Here is a 15,803-nt window from a genome sequence, read left to right on the forward strand (position 1 = left end):
TCTCAAGCAGATATGTAGACAAATGCTGAAGTTTCACACCACTGAAAAGCTCCAAGAAGCTACCTTTTTGTTTTACATCAAAACTTCCTCATCAATGTTTCTTCAGGTTGCTGTACAAATGTTTCCTTTTTTCTGTCCCATAAAAGCTTCCTCTCCTATCCCACTTCCCTCCAAATTATCTAAGCCTGCATTCCCAGAAGTTCATAGAGACCCACTGACAGCTCTTAAGCCTGATATCTTAGCAGTTACAGTGCATTAGAAACAGAGGCAAACCTGTTCAAACAGGATTAGTGTGAGACATGTGAGAGGCGACTGGTTTTTACAAAGCAGAGTAGCCATGGTTTGAAAATCCAGACTATGGAGAGTCTTACTTTGGGCATTAAAAAACAAAAAACAAAAACCAAAAAAAACCCAAAAAAACAAAAAAACAAAAAAAACAAACAAAAAACAAACAAACAAACAAACAAAAAGTAGTTGTGGAAGCAAAGGCCAACAAGTTTGTAGCCAGTGCAGAAAAGGACATTTAGAGTTCTCCAGTAAAGTAGAAAACATTACTGAGAGACCTAGAATGACCAGAGAGTTCAGATGTTATTATACATTTTAAAATGACAGCATTTTGCAGGTATATATTTTGCTCTGAGCTACGCCCAAAGCTTTAGAGACTGGAAGAGGCCAACAACAGTACTAACAACATGTTTAATCTGTCAAAAAGCTGTATACTTCAGTTTTATCTCAGAAAACATAGAGCAAATAGTGGGGAAGGCAAAAATTCAACAGCAGTTTTCCAGGTAACCAGTGCAATCCATTAATTATTTTGCCACTCAAATGCTGACAATCATGTTGATAAAAACATTATTTGCTCCTTACTTAAGTGCTCTTTAAAATGTTGACATTTTTTGCTATAATTTCTATCTGTCCTTTGAAGGTGACGTGAAGTAACATCTTTGATCATTAGGTTATTAGTGAGTTTTACGTCTCTGTACCCAAAACATGGATTTGTCCTTTTTTTTTTTTTTTTCTTCTTCCCACATTCACTAATAGTAGTGATTTTGGAAATGGACAGATAAGCACCCTAATAGCCAGGAAGTAACACTGCAAAAATTAAACCTGTCCCGTGTCTCTCAGCTTAATCCTCTCCCTTTTTAATTTGCTACTTGATTTAGATTCAGTAACCCCCCTGAAGTCAACCATCTGTTCACGTTTCCTTACTCAAAACCCACCTTAAGAGTTATTTCTGTAGCAAAAGTGAGTCAGCAAAATTTCCTTTATTTAAATACCTCAGAAACATTCACTCATTTTCAAACACATTGTTCCTTTATTTTGTGGCTGAAGGAAGAGCTTTTCTTCATACTTGTTCTGGAAACTTGGACAGAAAGAGTAAAGTGGGTTGTTATTAGTTGTTCCCTGCATTTTTGTTCCCAAACCCAGATGTTAAAGATGATGTCGAGTGAGAATAGAAGCTACAGGACCATAGCTGACCCTCCCGGGAATTCAAGGTGAGCTGGTAACTGGTCCTGGCTCAGGTGTAGCTCTCTCCAGGCTCAATTTTTGGCAGATCTAGCAGATGAACTTCCACACATGTATCAACAACTCTGACAAGAGAAAAAACAGTTATGCTGAAGTAAAAATATCAGACAATCAAGATCAGGATGGCCCACAGGACTTTATCAGGTTCATTCCTTCATCGTTCTGGAGGCAGCAACATAAATGCTTTGTTAATGTCAGCATTTAAAATGCTTCTCCAAAGACGAGTAGGTGGGATACGAGAATGAAAGATACTAGAATCATAGAATCCCAGGTTGGAAGAGATCTTAAGGATCATCTGGTCCAACCTTTCTTGGCCTAGACTAGATGTCCCAGCACCCTGTCCAGCTGAATCTTAAAAGTATCCAATGCCGGGGAGCCAACCACTTCCCTGTGGAGATTATTCCAATGGCCGATTGTTCTCACTGTGAGAAATTTTCCTTGTGTCCAACAGGAATGTTCTCGGGATCAATTTGTGCCTATTGCCCTTCGTGTTTTCCAGGTGACTTCTTGTGAAAAGGGAGTTGCCACTTTCTTTGTAGCCACCCTTTGAAAACTGCAACAGTACTACTTGGATTATCCCCAGGGGACAATGAAAAATAATTACCCCAAAATTTACGGATGTCCATGAAGTGTTCAAGTAAGGAACAGTGTTATTTCAATGTGAGTAACCCCACTGCAAAAGGAAAGGTTTGTCTCGGAGGGGGCTGGAGGCACCGGCTGTGAAGTGTGCCCATGTCCCAGCGCAGAGGCATTCCACACTCAGCCAACCGCCAAGGGCAGGAAGGGCACTGCGGAGCCTCAGGGCTACGGGGGAACAAAACTCAGGCAGGGCCCCTCAACGCCACCCCAGGAGAGGTCGCCTACAGCGCCGTGGCCGCAGCCGAGCTCTCAGGCGGGCTCTGCAGCCTCCCCCGGACCCGGGGTGCGGCGGTGGGGCGGCCCCAGAGAGGCCCATGCTGCGGGTACGCGGGGCCGGTGCTGATGCTGGGCCGGTGCTGACGCGGGGCGCGCCGAGGGCCTGGGCCGGACCCTGCTCCCTCCCGCAGCCCGCGGTGTTATCTATCTGAGGCGAGTTCACTCTCCCGGCCACCGGCTCCGTCCGGCCTCGCCGGCACCCGCCGCTGAAGGGGAACGAGGCGGCACCGGCAGCTCTGAGAGGGTCTCACCGGGCCCGGCGCCGCAGGGAGGCGGCCGGGGACAGCGCGCGGGCTCGGCGGGGCGGGGAGAGTGGGCGTGGGGCGGTTCCGGGGGGCGGAGCTGGACAGGATTTAGTGCTGGGACCGGGACCGGGTTTGGGTGCGTTGGAGCGGGCGGCGGCGGCGACAACAACAACGGGAGAGAGGTAGGGGTACGGCGGCGGCATGGCTTCGTCGCAAGGGAAGTACGATGTGCGGTTCTCCGACTGGATGGCAGCTCTGCCCAGCAGCATCCACCGCATCCCGCTCACCAACCTGGCCATCCCGGGTAGGTACTCCCCATTCACCTCGCCGCGGGCTGGGATGCGCCGGGGCGGATCGTTCGGCGCGTTTCACTGCCAGTGCCGCTGAGAAGGCAGCGGGCGAGCCCCGCGCTGCTCGGCGTGGCTCCGCTCTCCCCGCGAAGCGCCGTGTCCCCTGCGCTGTTCCCAGGACAAGCGGGCGGACAGAGGCTCCGGGGGTGCCGGCAGGACGTGGTTCTGGCGGCCCCGGGCTGTCCTCAACTCGGAGGCGATAGCGGGCAGCGTGCCTAGGCTGCACCCGCTGCCTCTGTGGGAAAGTAGCGTGTCTCTGTACCGCTTTTCTGGGGTAGCAGTCCGTGCACCGGACCTCACCCATGACCACAACGCCGCGTACTGCCTGTTTCCTCATAAACTCGTGCGGCGGGGCCGGGCGGGGCGCGGGGCTGCAGTGCGGACACACACATAGCTGCGGTTTCACTTGTTATAGCCCTCGGAAAACATTCGGACTCGACACTAGTTCAAACGAGATGAGAAATGGCAGGTTACGGTGCTCTGACTGTGAACTCTTTCTTTACCGAGCTCTCTGCCTTCTCTTGGTAAGGTATTAACTACACCTGTAGACTTACACAAAATACATGTCAGAATCCAAACCAGTGGTTGATTCAGATGATCCCTGGTTTGATGGAGCACCTCGTTTGGCAAGACCTCTTTACCAGCACCTTGCCCCCTTTGAGTTGTCTGAAAGGAGTGAAGGAGGTTTCAGAGGTGCTCAAACTGCAATGTCGCTTACTAAGCTCCTTGTGAGAAATGCTCACTTCTTGCAAGTTTTGTGTAGCAGCTGCTTGTGTAACAACAATTTTTATAGCACTAGTTAAAAATAACTTTTTAAGACAATGTAAATACAGCAGCTATTTGCTAGAATATGTTTTCCATAGTTTTCTTTAAAGACAGGCGTGCCCTTTTAAAGTCACTTCTCTCAGTCTCTTACAATTTACACAAACTATGTCTAGTATTGTTATTGGTTGAATATATCCTGCATAAAATTGCGTGCCTTTAAGGCATAGAATATAGCATCCATAGCTGTTACGTCAAATTATGTAGGAGCTGTAAAAGCTTTTGGTTTGTTAATAACTTTACGTTAACCCCCAAAACTGTGAAATGTTCTTGGAGAGCATGGGCTACAAGGAGAAGTGAGTCAATGATTCATTGGGCCCTTACAGATTAAATGTATTGCATTAGAGACTTTTTCTCGGTTTTGAGGAGATCATGATCAAACTTGCTTACTTCCAGGTGCAAGAAATTGCCTTTGATATGTGTTACCTTCAACTGGCTTCCTTGACTGCAGCATCATGACACTGTTATTGGTGCATCTATCTCACCAAGATCTCTTAATTACATTCTCATAGCCTCTTTGTAAAATAGAGGGCAGTTTTTCACAACAGACTTTTTTTTTTTTCCCCCTAAAGCTTTGACAGTAATAATATAAGCTTGCACACTTTGTTAACATGTTTAAACAAACCAAACAACAATAACCCAAAATCAACCAACCATCCAAAAAACAACAACAAAAAAATCCCGGTACAGCATTAAGCAGCGGGCAAGTTCTGCAGCCTGTAAGTGCAAAAACTGACCCCTTGTATTGGCAGAAAGGTTTTGTTCAGGTAACAGCCATGCATAGTCTTGCTTTTTGTGAAACTAGCAGCAAAACTTCCATGAGTTGAGTGGCACAGTGTTCGGATCTTTGAAATTTGTACTTCTGCTAGTGTAAATTGACACATACCTCTCATCTGCCTTTCTCACTTTTAAAATGCCAGTTTTGGCAAACAGAGCCCTATAGGGAAGGAGGCAATATGTTTTGTATGAATTTGTCAGTCAAAACACCTGGCATACAGGCTGTAGGTATCAGTGCAGTTTATATGTTATCTTCTACAATAGATTTATAATTATATTGAACATACAATGTTGAAATATACAATATTAATATTAAGGTAAACATGCGATTGGTTTCATCCTTTAAGAAGAAATAACCTGTAAGACATTCATAATGTTTGTTTGAAGGTTCCCTCCCATATGACCAGAGCTGAACACGTATGCGTGTGTGATAGCTGTTAACGTACAACTGCTATTCAGGTAGTTTATAGAAGGAATGTGTAGAATGCAAAACCTCATATGTCAAATCTTCATAGTTTTAACTTGTGTTTTCTCTAACTCTTCTGGAAATTAACATTTAATTGCTAATGTATTCATAGAATTACTGCTGTATCTTGTAAACTGCATTGTGTTTCCATTGCTGCATTTTTATTTTTTTTTTTTCCTTACCAAAATAAATAACAGTACATCTTTATTTTTTTCCAGCAGGATGTAATCTTCCCTTGCTTGGTAGGAATACTGATTTTGACCTTAATTCAGCAGGATAGAATTCAGTTCCGGAGCCAGAGTAACAGTCCAATGTTTATGTTGAAGATAACAAACTATTAGCTTGAAAATGTTTGAATGAGTTTTCCAAATGAATGTATTTTCACTTATCCAACACAGAGGATGTTCCACTATATTAGGGGAAAATGTTGTTGTTTTATTAGAAATCATCGGTACATTTCCAATTGTTTAAAAGGAATGTTGGAACTGAAATGATACACTGTGTCATTTGGCACATGCAGGTAATGTTTTAACTGCTGCAATGAGAAACACAAACCCCATAGTATTCTGTCAGGATTGTACTTCAAACAATACTGTTGAAGTTATGTTCTGTTCCTATTATGGTTAAAACCATGATTGATCACACTTTTTTCTTTTTTTTTTTTTTTTTTTTTTTTTTGGTCAGTCATTAAGCTTATGCAGGCACACATTTATACTGTTTATCACCACTTCCATAGCTAGTACTGGATTTTGTTAGTATTTCAGGAAGTTTATTTACTTGTTTCATTCTCTGCAGTTCAAGACAGCTTTTCTTGTTTTCCTGAGACCAGGAATCCAGTAGATGAGGCAGAGACACCTAATATAACTTGTGCCAGCTTTGTCAATCAGAAACTTTTCCATTTGAATTTCTTCCAAATATGAGGATGATGCGTTATACCATGATATTTTTTCTTTCATTGTACTATGTCTGTGTTCTCATGAACTGCAAATGGCAGATTTTCCTCAAGTGAAATACCAGTAACAAATTATAGTATACGCTATTTGAAAATAAAATAATCTCTTTGCTTCCAGAAAATACTATGCATGTTTAATCTTCTATTCCTATGAGAATTACAGCAACGAGATGATATACTATTAGGATTTCAGCCCCAGGTATGTCTCCTAGTGTTTGTAAACTACCTCTTACATTTAAAGGTCTGCCTGGTTAAACTCGCAACAGTCTGGCTACGAAGAAGAGAGTTGTGGATTTTTTGGTTATTTTTGTTATTGGGGGGGGTGGTCTTTTGGTAGTTGGTAAAGTGTAATTTTGTTCCACGCCTGCATCCCTTTGACCAGGAGAAGTAGGTTTTTTTGTAGGTAATGTACGCTTATAGACTGAAAACTTTGTGCCCCCAAGTTGAGGCTAGAAGGTGAGCTATAAAAAGCCTGTGTATTCTGCTGTGTTTAAGCCCTCCTCAATCCAGGTTGAGGAGATGAGCTATCTGCAATTCTGTACAAGAGACATCAGTAGGCAGCATTTCCTTATGAATTGTCCTATGTACTGATCAATTAACTTCCTCCTTAATCTGCAAATATGTATCTCTTTTTATATCAGTCTGAGTTTTTGCACAGATCATGTGTAATTCATGTTGCCTTTTCCCCTGGTGTCATATTCCAAGCCTCTGAGAAATCTGTACAAATAATTTGTGATGGAAAAAAATACTTTCCTCTCCAAGCAACTCATCCCTCCACCCAAATTGGTGCTAGCCTAAAATCTGCAGTATGAGCAGTCCTGATGAAGGACATGTTTGTCCTTCATATAATTTAGATTAAAATCTTCTGAATGAATTTGCCTTGAGAGTATAATTTTTAGAGCTGGAATTCTTCAAGCTTTTTTTTCACAGCGGAGTTTTTCTCTGAGCAGATGAAATGTTTGGCCTCAGCATGTGCTCTTGTCAGTGACGGATTCAGTGAGCAATACATTCTCTGTGAAAATTATTTTCACAGTGATATCATCTTGCCAGATATGTTTCCTTAAGAGGAATAGACAGGACCTCACAGGCTTCTTTGTTTCTCAGATGATTTTTTTTTTTTACCTATAAAGATCTTTGTCCATCAGCCAGAAAGCAATTACTAGACACAACGGAGCTAATGATAGCTCATTCTAAACAAGAAGCTGTTGGCAGGTGGAATTTTATGGTACTGGTCCTCAGAAATAGTCTCTAAGACTTGAAGTTTGTGTTTCCCACTATCCCACCATCCTCATTCTTTGAAAAGAAAGATCAAGACCTCATAGAGTTTACAAAAATGAAGTATGTGTGTTAGTGTCAGAGGTTTATTAAAACTCAGAGATGGTACGGGGAGACTTGGGGAAAAGCAAGCATGTTATTGTAGCTGGAATATTTTGGCCATTTTGTGAATGACAACACTGCTGAGGTAACGTAACAGCACAGTTTTGAATATTTTAAATCCCTGTCTTCTGTTATAATACCTTGCAGATGTTCAAATTATTACTTCTTGGGCGGACACTTGTCATTCTCACCCCCACAGGGAAATTCTTTCATCTTAAAAATGGCTAGAAATACTTCCTTGCTGGTTGTATAGACATGCAACATTTTCACTGCTTAAATGTTAAACACAAAAAAAATATGTTTAATTTTGAGCTTGAATAGCTGATAAATTGGATGTTTTTAAAGTGAGAGTGATTGTGTTTAGGAAGCACTTGAGACCAGGTTCATCATTGTCTACCATCAGTTAACAGAGTACATCTGCTTCACTTGACAGGGTCCGATTCTGTACAAAATTAGCTCTGCCTAGAACCATAAACTGATGATGCAGGTAAACTTATAAATAAACCTATAATGCAGGTTGCCTATTAGCTTTTTGAAATGCATGTGAATATCTGGAAGAATTGCTTCTTTTTCCAGCGCACCCTGTACTCTCTTTCAGCATTCTTCTACGTGATCTGACCTTAACTTTTTAGAATATCTCTCTTCTTTCTTATTGACAGTTTTCTTTTTACATCACTTTTATCCACAAAATAGTGCCTCACTGACCCTGCTAATGTGTTGTTTCCAACCCTGCAACCCTTTCAGAAATATTTGTGTGATACTGTTTTCTGTGGTATTCATAATAAATTTCCCCTGCAGTGACATGTTTTTAGCATGCACAAATCAAACCTGTTTTGTTCCTCACACTGCCGTAAAAATCAAACAGTTCAAACTCTTCACTCGCCCATCCATTATACGAAGTAATTTGAAACTGGTTTTGCTTGGTTTCCCAATAGGAGCTATTTATTTAACCCAGCAATCTCTGTCGACTCTGTCTCCTGAAGCTTAGCTCCAGCAGAGCTTGCTTCTTCTCTGACCTGCCTTGCATCCCACCATCATGGCAGGTGCGGCACAGGGAACGGCTTTATTAATTACCCTGTGTAACTGTTCCTCTCTTTCCACCTCACTGAACTGCTGTTTCACTTAATGTCTTGTCTGAAAACTTGTAACTGTTCTGTGTATCCAAATGCCCTTACCTTCTGACAATCTTTAAGTTTGTGTTTGATGTTTGTTCTATGTTTGGTAGCTTTCTACCATTCTTTGATAGCACAACTCATGCTGTGTCTTTCGCACAAGATAATATACTTGCTTTGAAGATGCTCAGACACACTCAACTGCGTAAGTAATTAAAAATGCAGATGTAAAGTAGACAAAGTTATGAAGACTATAACTTGTAAGCCCTGTAAGAGGGCTATGCAATCTCTTCTACTGCTTAGCACAGAGATATTAACGTTTTAGCTAGTGAATTAGAAATGGATTATATATCTTTAATAAATATTTCTCAGATTTAATAAACAGACTTGTGTTTAACAGTTCTGCTCTTCAAAGAGCAGGCAATTCCAGAGAGACTAACCTCCATGTCCATCTTGTCCTTTCTTCAAAGTAGGTACAAATTATAGGTGCTTAGTTTGTGAATGGATGTGCTTGTGTAGTCCTTACAGTAAAGCTCATAGGACACTGCAAAGAATATCACTTGGAAGAAAGATGGTTTGAAATCTGAAAGTGTTTATTTTAATCTAAACTTTTGCAAAGTTGATTTTTTTTTTTGTTTGACTTACTGTAGCATACCTTGGTTTAATCTTCTCCATTATTTTCAATAGCAGTGTAGTATCAACCAGTAACTGTACAGAAATGCTAGGGTAAATCAATGTAAACAAATGTGATGAAACACTTCTTTTTCCTTCTCAAGTAGCCTGGCAGAAATGGGAATCACTAGTGATTTCCTCTGGGGGATGGCCATCTACAAGCAGGGCCAGAAGGAGGATCTGAGGAACTACAAGCCTGTCAGTCTGACTTCGGTGCCAGGAAGTTTATGGAGCAGATCATTCTGAGTGCAATCACATGGCACATACAGGATGGCCAGGTAATCGGGCCCAGCCACCATGGGTTTATGGAAGTCAGGTCCTGCTTGACTAACCTCATCTCCTGTGACAGGACAACTGCTTAGTCAATGAGGGAAAGGCTGCAGATGTTGTTTACCTAGACTTTATTAAACCTTTGACATGGTGTCCCACAGGATTCTCCTGGAGAACCTGGCTGCTCATGGCTTGGATGGGTGTACTGTTCACTGAGTAAAAGACTGGCTGAGTGGCCGGGCCCAAAGAGTGGTGGTGAATGGAGTTAAATCCAGTTGGAGGCCGGTCACAAGTGGTGTTGCCATGGCTCAGGACTGGGGACAGTTCTGTTTAATGTCTTTAGCAATTATCTGGGTGAGATTATCAAATGCACGCTCAGTAAGTTTACACATGACACCAAGCTGGGCAGGAGTGTTGATCTGCTGGAGGGTAGGAAGGCTCTGCAGAGAGGTCTGGACAGGCTGGATTGATGGGTTGCGGCCAATTTTGTGAGGTTCAACAAGACAAAATGTCAAGTCCTGCATTTGGGCCACAACAACCCCATGGAATGCTCCAGGCTTGGGGCAGAGTGTTTGGAAAGCTGCTTTGTGGAAAAGGACCTGTGAGTGCTGATTGACAGAGCTGAACATGACCCAGCTTGTGCCCAGGCAGCCAAGAAGCCAACAGCATCCTGGCCTGTATGAGCAATATCGTGGCAGCAGGGCCAGGACAGTGATCATCCCCCTGTATTGGGCACTGGTGGGGCCACAGCTTGAATCCTATGTTCAGTTCTGGGCCCCTCACTACAAGAGAGATATTGAGGTGCTGGAGTGGGTCCAAAGAAGGGCAACGGAGCTGGTGAAGGGTCTGGAGCACAAGCATGATGAGGAATGGCTGAGGAAACCGGGGTTGTTTAGTCTGGAGAAGGCTCAGGGGGGACCTTACAGCTCTCTATAGCTACCTGAAAGGAGGTCATAGTGAGATGAGGGTCAGTCTCTTCTCCAAAGTAACAAGTGATAGGATGAGAGAAAATGGCCTTAAGCTGCACCAGGGGAGATTTAGACTGGACATTAGGCAAAGTTTCTTTGCAGAGAGGGTTGTCAAGCATTGGCACAGGCTGTCCAGGGATGTGGTGGAGTCACCATCCCTGAAGGTATTTAGAAGACAAGTAGATGTGTCACTTAGAGACATGGCTTAGTGGTGAACTTGGCAGTGTTGGGGAGTGGTTGGACTCAATGACCTTAAAGGTCATTTTCCATCCTAAATGATTCAAAGATTCTATGGTTTCAGTGATAAATAGTTTGTATTCTTATTTTCATGTATTTATGCTTCTGATAGAAAACTGTACCAGTGCTGTATATATTTGCACAGCTAGACCACTTGAGGTCATATTTCACATTTTTATAGTAAGGGTTCAGTTTTCTTACTGGATATAGATAGGTAGCAAAGGAATAGTTTGTGCTAAGTGGTTGGTCCCTGCTTCTGGGACTGGGCTTAGGTGTAGCCTGGATTACAGTGTCCAGTTCTGGGCTCCCCAGAACAAGAGAGGCAAGGAGCTCCTGGAGCAAGTCCAGTAAAGGGCTACTAGGAATAATTTGAGGGTTTTTTTTAACCATTAGCTACATGGAAGAACAAATGAACAACAAAAATATAAATTTCAATTTATAATACCAGTAGTAACCCCTCCTTATTGTCATCTGTCCAAGATGCTTCAGGCAGAGCTAAAGATTTTTCTTCCCTTGTAATTTAGTGCTTGGTAGATGGGGACTAAATGCAAAAGTGTGCTGAGTGCTGCCAGCTCCCCTGGAAGCTGAGGGTTCTCAGCCTTCTGTCAGCTCAGGTCCAAGTATCCAAAGAAAATATTCACTATATTCTATTCACATACAGTTCCTACTGTAGCAATATATCTTACCCACTTACAAGAATGGTTTTCTTGAGGTGAAATGGAATATATTGTTTCCTCTGTTTGGAAGTACAAATTTGGTCTTTTTCTATCTATATTAAAACCACTTCACGGTTTCACTGTGATCTAATTTAAAACAAATCACTAAAACTGTTTTCAGGTGCTTTGCCATGTTTTGAAACATCTCTGTTCATATTAAATTAAGCTTAATCTTTGCTTCATCTTATCTCTTATCTGGTTAGCTTGTATACCTCTTGCTTAAATACTTCACCTTAATGTTTCAACTATGAAATAAAATATTGCAGAATAGCTAAAAGAAGAGAAAGGGAGGGAAGAAAAAATATATTTCCTTAATTGTAGTTCCAGGCTTTGCTCCCGTTTGTGTGTGACACTTCAGGATGTTTCATATGATTTGAGAGGTGACATATGCTGCTGTTATGAAAGTGAAAACCTGTCCATGAATTTTATTGGCTTATAAATTTTGCTTGTAATTTAAAAAGCAAGGACAAAGGCCACTGAACTAACCTGGCCTTTTAACAAGTTCTGTAGTTTTTTGTTTTGTTTTTGTAAAACCCAGTGAGACAAATAGTATACTTTATGCTTTACCTTGTTGTCATGATATCATCCACAATCTTTTTGTGTTTTGATAGAAGATTTTTTTTTTTTTTTTTTTTTTTTAATCTTAAACATTTGGCATGTATTTATACTTTGGCACCTATGTGACTTGGTTTTGTAACTACAAAGGGTTGCTAAACTGGGACTTCAGTGAGAGTTCAGTGGGGCTTCAGGAAGAATGTATGACAGATGAGTTATGTATAGTTCTATGCAATCAAACTGATGGCTTAGGGCCTGAAAGTGTATTAGTTTAAAAAAAGTTTTTTGCTAAATCCTTCTCTTACAACTTCATATTCTTAAAAAATGCATGCTTTAAACTAGACTGGATGTTCATACCAGAGTCAAATGAACCAGTGTGTGACTGGTCTTGTCTTCTGATGTTTCATTCATATGCTTGCCATTATCTGTGAAGCTGTATGACCATAAGGAATAATCCCTGCCATGTGTTCCTCTTTGTAGACTGGGGTCAGTAATCTCAAGAATACTACTGATACTGAAGCTGGCCTTGTTCTTAGGAGGAGAACTGGGTTAGGAAGTGTGCTCCATGGGTTGTGGAATGATTCACTGACTCCTAGGTAGTGCTTTGTGAGAAAGGCTGTTTGTTTTATACTGCAAAGGTCACATAAGCTTTTGGTGGAGCGCTGCTTTCCAGCCATGTGAATGCTACCCAGATGTTGCTTTGTCAGCAGAGGTGGTGTTTGAGTAGGTACTGATTCTAGTTGTCAGCAGAGGAATCCTAACTGTACTGTCTACACTAAGTTCTTGGTTTCCTTTGAGGTTACATCCTTAAGAAAACCACAATTATTCTCTGCTATTGGAAAGTGACTTCAGTTTTGTAGCAGAGACCTGTTGATATACAGACAAATTAACACAGTGAGGATTAAATGGATCCAGGGTTACACAGTGTGTGAGGGGCAATGGTGGAGATTTAAGGACAGGATGAGAAATGCTGTGCTGAGGGAGATGAAAGGTGTGGTTATTTTCGAGCACTGGGCTCTGGTGCGTACTTTGGCCAGTGTCAGGGTAAAGGCTTAAAGATTAGGTAAGAATAAAGCAATATTCGCTCTCACAAGCACCCTTTTATTCTTCTGGCCTCTGGATTTCTTGAGCCAAAATGTTGCATTCAGATTATTATGTTATATAAACCCCGATGGACTGCTTTTCCAGAGACTTTCAAGGGAGAGCTGTGTCCTTTATTCTGTAAATGAGGCTGGAGTGGGGACTTCCTCTGTTCTTCTTGGCTGCTAGAGAGTACAAGGTTTGTGTGGCATGAGAAGAGGGCACAAGAGGGTTTGTGATACTGGGTCAGTAATAGGAGAATGAGACTTGGACAAGAGAGGACTGACACAAGTTCAGTACCAAGACAAGTTTGGGTCCCTGCTTCTGGGACTGCTTAGGTGTTTGACACTGAATAGATACTGGTTAGAGCAACAAAATCTGCTCTGTGGGCAGTGGATGCAGCCTGAACACCTCCTTCCCAACCAAGCATGAATGTTTATCTTGTTTGTGGTCTCCTGGGGCCTGTGAATCTCACCCACCACTGCAGAGATGTAGTAACATGGCTGGAGGATGTCCTGTTCATTCTGCCAATGCTCAGTAGTTTCTAACTATTTACAACCTATGTAAATAAACATTTTTCTGCTCTAGAGGAAACATACATCTTTCTGAATCACATACATTGTGCCACCTGCTCTAGAGGAACTAATATTTGTGGAGGCCTCTTTCCAGCCCAGCATGCTTTTCAAGTAAGTCTTCAGGCAACAATAATCAAGCAGTGTAATTTTTAGAATTGGACTTCACCTTTCTTTGGCACTGCTTTCCCAGCAATTTCCAGTGCCAAGAGAGCTAAGGCTTCTTAATCTTTAAACCACCTTTCTAGGCTGTGAATTTTATCAAAAAAGTGGGAGGTGATGGTGTTTTGCTGTCATTTTAAGGTTTGGGTGATTTTTTTTTTTTTTTTTTTTTTTTTAAATATTTAAATGGTATTCAGAAGTGCCAATAAACAAACTTAGTGCCTTGAAAGCAATCTCAGCCTGGAGTACCGTATCCAGTTCTGGGCTCCCCAGTAGAAGAGAGACAAGGAGCTCCTGGAGCAAGTTCAGTAAAGAGCTACTAGAAATATTAAGAGTCTGGAGCACCTCTCATATGAGGAAAGGCTGAGGAAGCTGGGTCTGTTCAGCCTGGAAAAGAGAAGGCTCAGGAGGGATCTGATCAATGTATATAAGCATCCGAAGGGAGGGTGTCAGGAGGATGGGACCAGGCTCTTCTCAGTGGCATCAGGTGATAGGATGAGAGGCAATGGGCATAAACTAAACAACAGGAAGTTCCACCTGAACCTGAGAAAGAAAGAACTTCTTCACTATGAGGATATCTGACAATTGGAATAGATTTCCCAGAGAGGCTGTGGAGTCTCCTTCCCTGGAGATATTCAAGAGCTGCCTGGACGCAATCTTGAATAACGTGGTAAAAATGACCTTGCTTGAACATGGAGATTGGACTAAATGGCGCCCTGTGGTCCCTTCCAACCTCAATCATTCTCCAAGTGAGAGATACCACCCTTTTCTTTCAAAATTGCTATTGTCTGCAAGAGCATCGTGCTCCTGGAACATAGAAGCCAAGAAGCTAAATGTAATCTCTTTCATGTCTCACTTTCCTTCAGGTGTGATTTCAACTCTGTCCTAAGTGTGAGGTATCAGACAGAAATTTAAATAGAGAATACATAAAACCAGTAGAATATGGAGAATTATTCTTTTAACACGGAAATCACATTTAAAAGTAAGTGGGAATAGACTAGCAATCATGTCTTAGATAATAATTTGTGAGCACTGTTTTAATCTAGGAGGCAAAGCTATGTGTTTTATAAACACTCAACTTACAGACAAACCTGGAAAGATCCATGAGGGAGGAAACACTATGCTTCAAGTAAGCTTTTTGCATGAGTTTAACCCAGTTCACAGTTAAGTTTGGGTGGGTTTTTTATTTGGATTGATTTTGAACAGTTCATTTTTTCACTTTGAAGATAGATTATTTTTCTTTGACGTAGCTATGTAGTGAAGACTGGAAGCAACATAAGCTGGCACTCATGACAAATGGGTTGCATTGGGTATTTTACAGGGCCACATTTAAGTCCATCATTCAATCACCATTGCTTTCTTCAGCTGATCAGAGCAATTTATTCATCAAGACCTAACCCAAGACAGACTCAGTTCCAAAATCACATGATTTACAATTCAGCCTTCTCCAAGAATTCCACTGTCTTTGATATACATTAAGGAAAAACTAGAGAAAAGCATGCTTTTGGATTTCACCTATTGCAGGTTGAAGTCAACTGATGCTGTGATGACTAATAGTGCTGGATCAGGCCTGTAGTTTGATATTGTAGATATTTAGTAGATATGTAGATAATTAGTTTGATATTGTAGATATTCCTCCTAAGGAACATACAAAAGAGGAGGAAATAGCATATAATCTTTTTTTGAGGCAGTACACTACTGAAACACCAGTAAGTAATATTTTGATTTTGGTCTGCGTTATAATGATACTGCAGCCAGCTGGCCTTTCACAGACTTGCTCTTTTTTACTGTAAAACTAAAAAAATATGAGGCTTTCAAATGTGTTAATATCTATTTATAATAATATGGTTTGGTATTTAGGCAGCAGTATTTCAAAACCAAGCTAGCTTGTTTTCAAGGTCTTAACATATGTTTTAAGATGTTCATATAACTGAAGTCTGGAGAAGTCTTGGGACAAGTAAAGGTTGTAATTTCTGGTTTTTATTTCAAAGTTCAAATGTAGCAATCTGCTCCTGGAATTACTATGGA

At 41.5% G+C, this 15,803-nt stretch overlaps 1 protein-coding gene across 1 annotated transcript in view; it reads left to right on the top strand.

Moving 5' to 3' along the window:
• Positions 1-2,756: 2,756 nt before the first annotated feature.
• PLCXD3 (phosphatidylinositol specific phospholipase C X domain containing 3) overlaps positions 2,757-15,803 on the top strand; it is a 90,351-nt gene continuing 77,304 nt past the window's right edge. Inside the window, exon 1 of the mRNA XM_030470235.1 lies at positions 2,757-2,991. Coding sequence (XP_030326095.1) covers positions 2,889-2,991 — 103 coding nt within the window. The 5' untranslated portion in view covers positions 2,757-2,888. The remainder of the gene's footprint in view (positions 2,992-15,803) is intronic.

Source organism: Strigops habroptila, chromosome Z, assembly GCF_004027225.2.
Source record: "Strigops habroptila isolate Jane chromosome Z, bStrHab1.2.pri, whole genome shotgun sequence".
Taxonomy (NCBI): Eukaryota; Metazoa; Chordata; class Aves; order Psittaciformes; family Psittacidae; genus Strigops; species Strigops habroptila.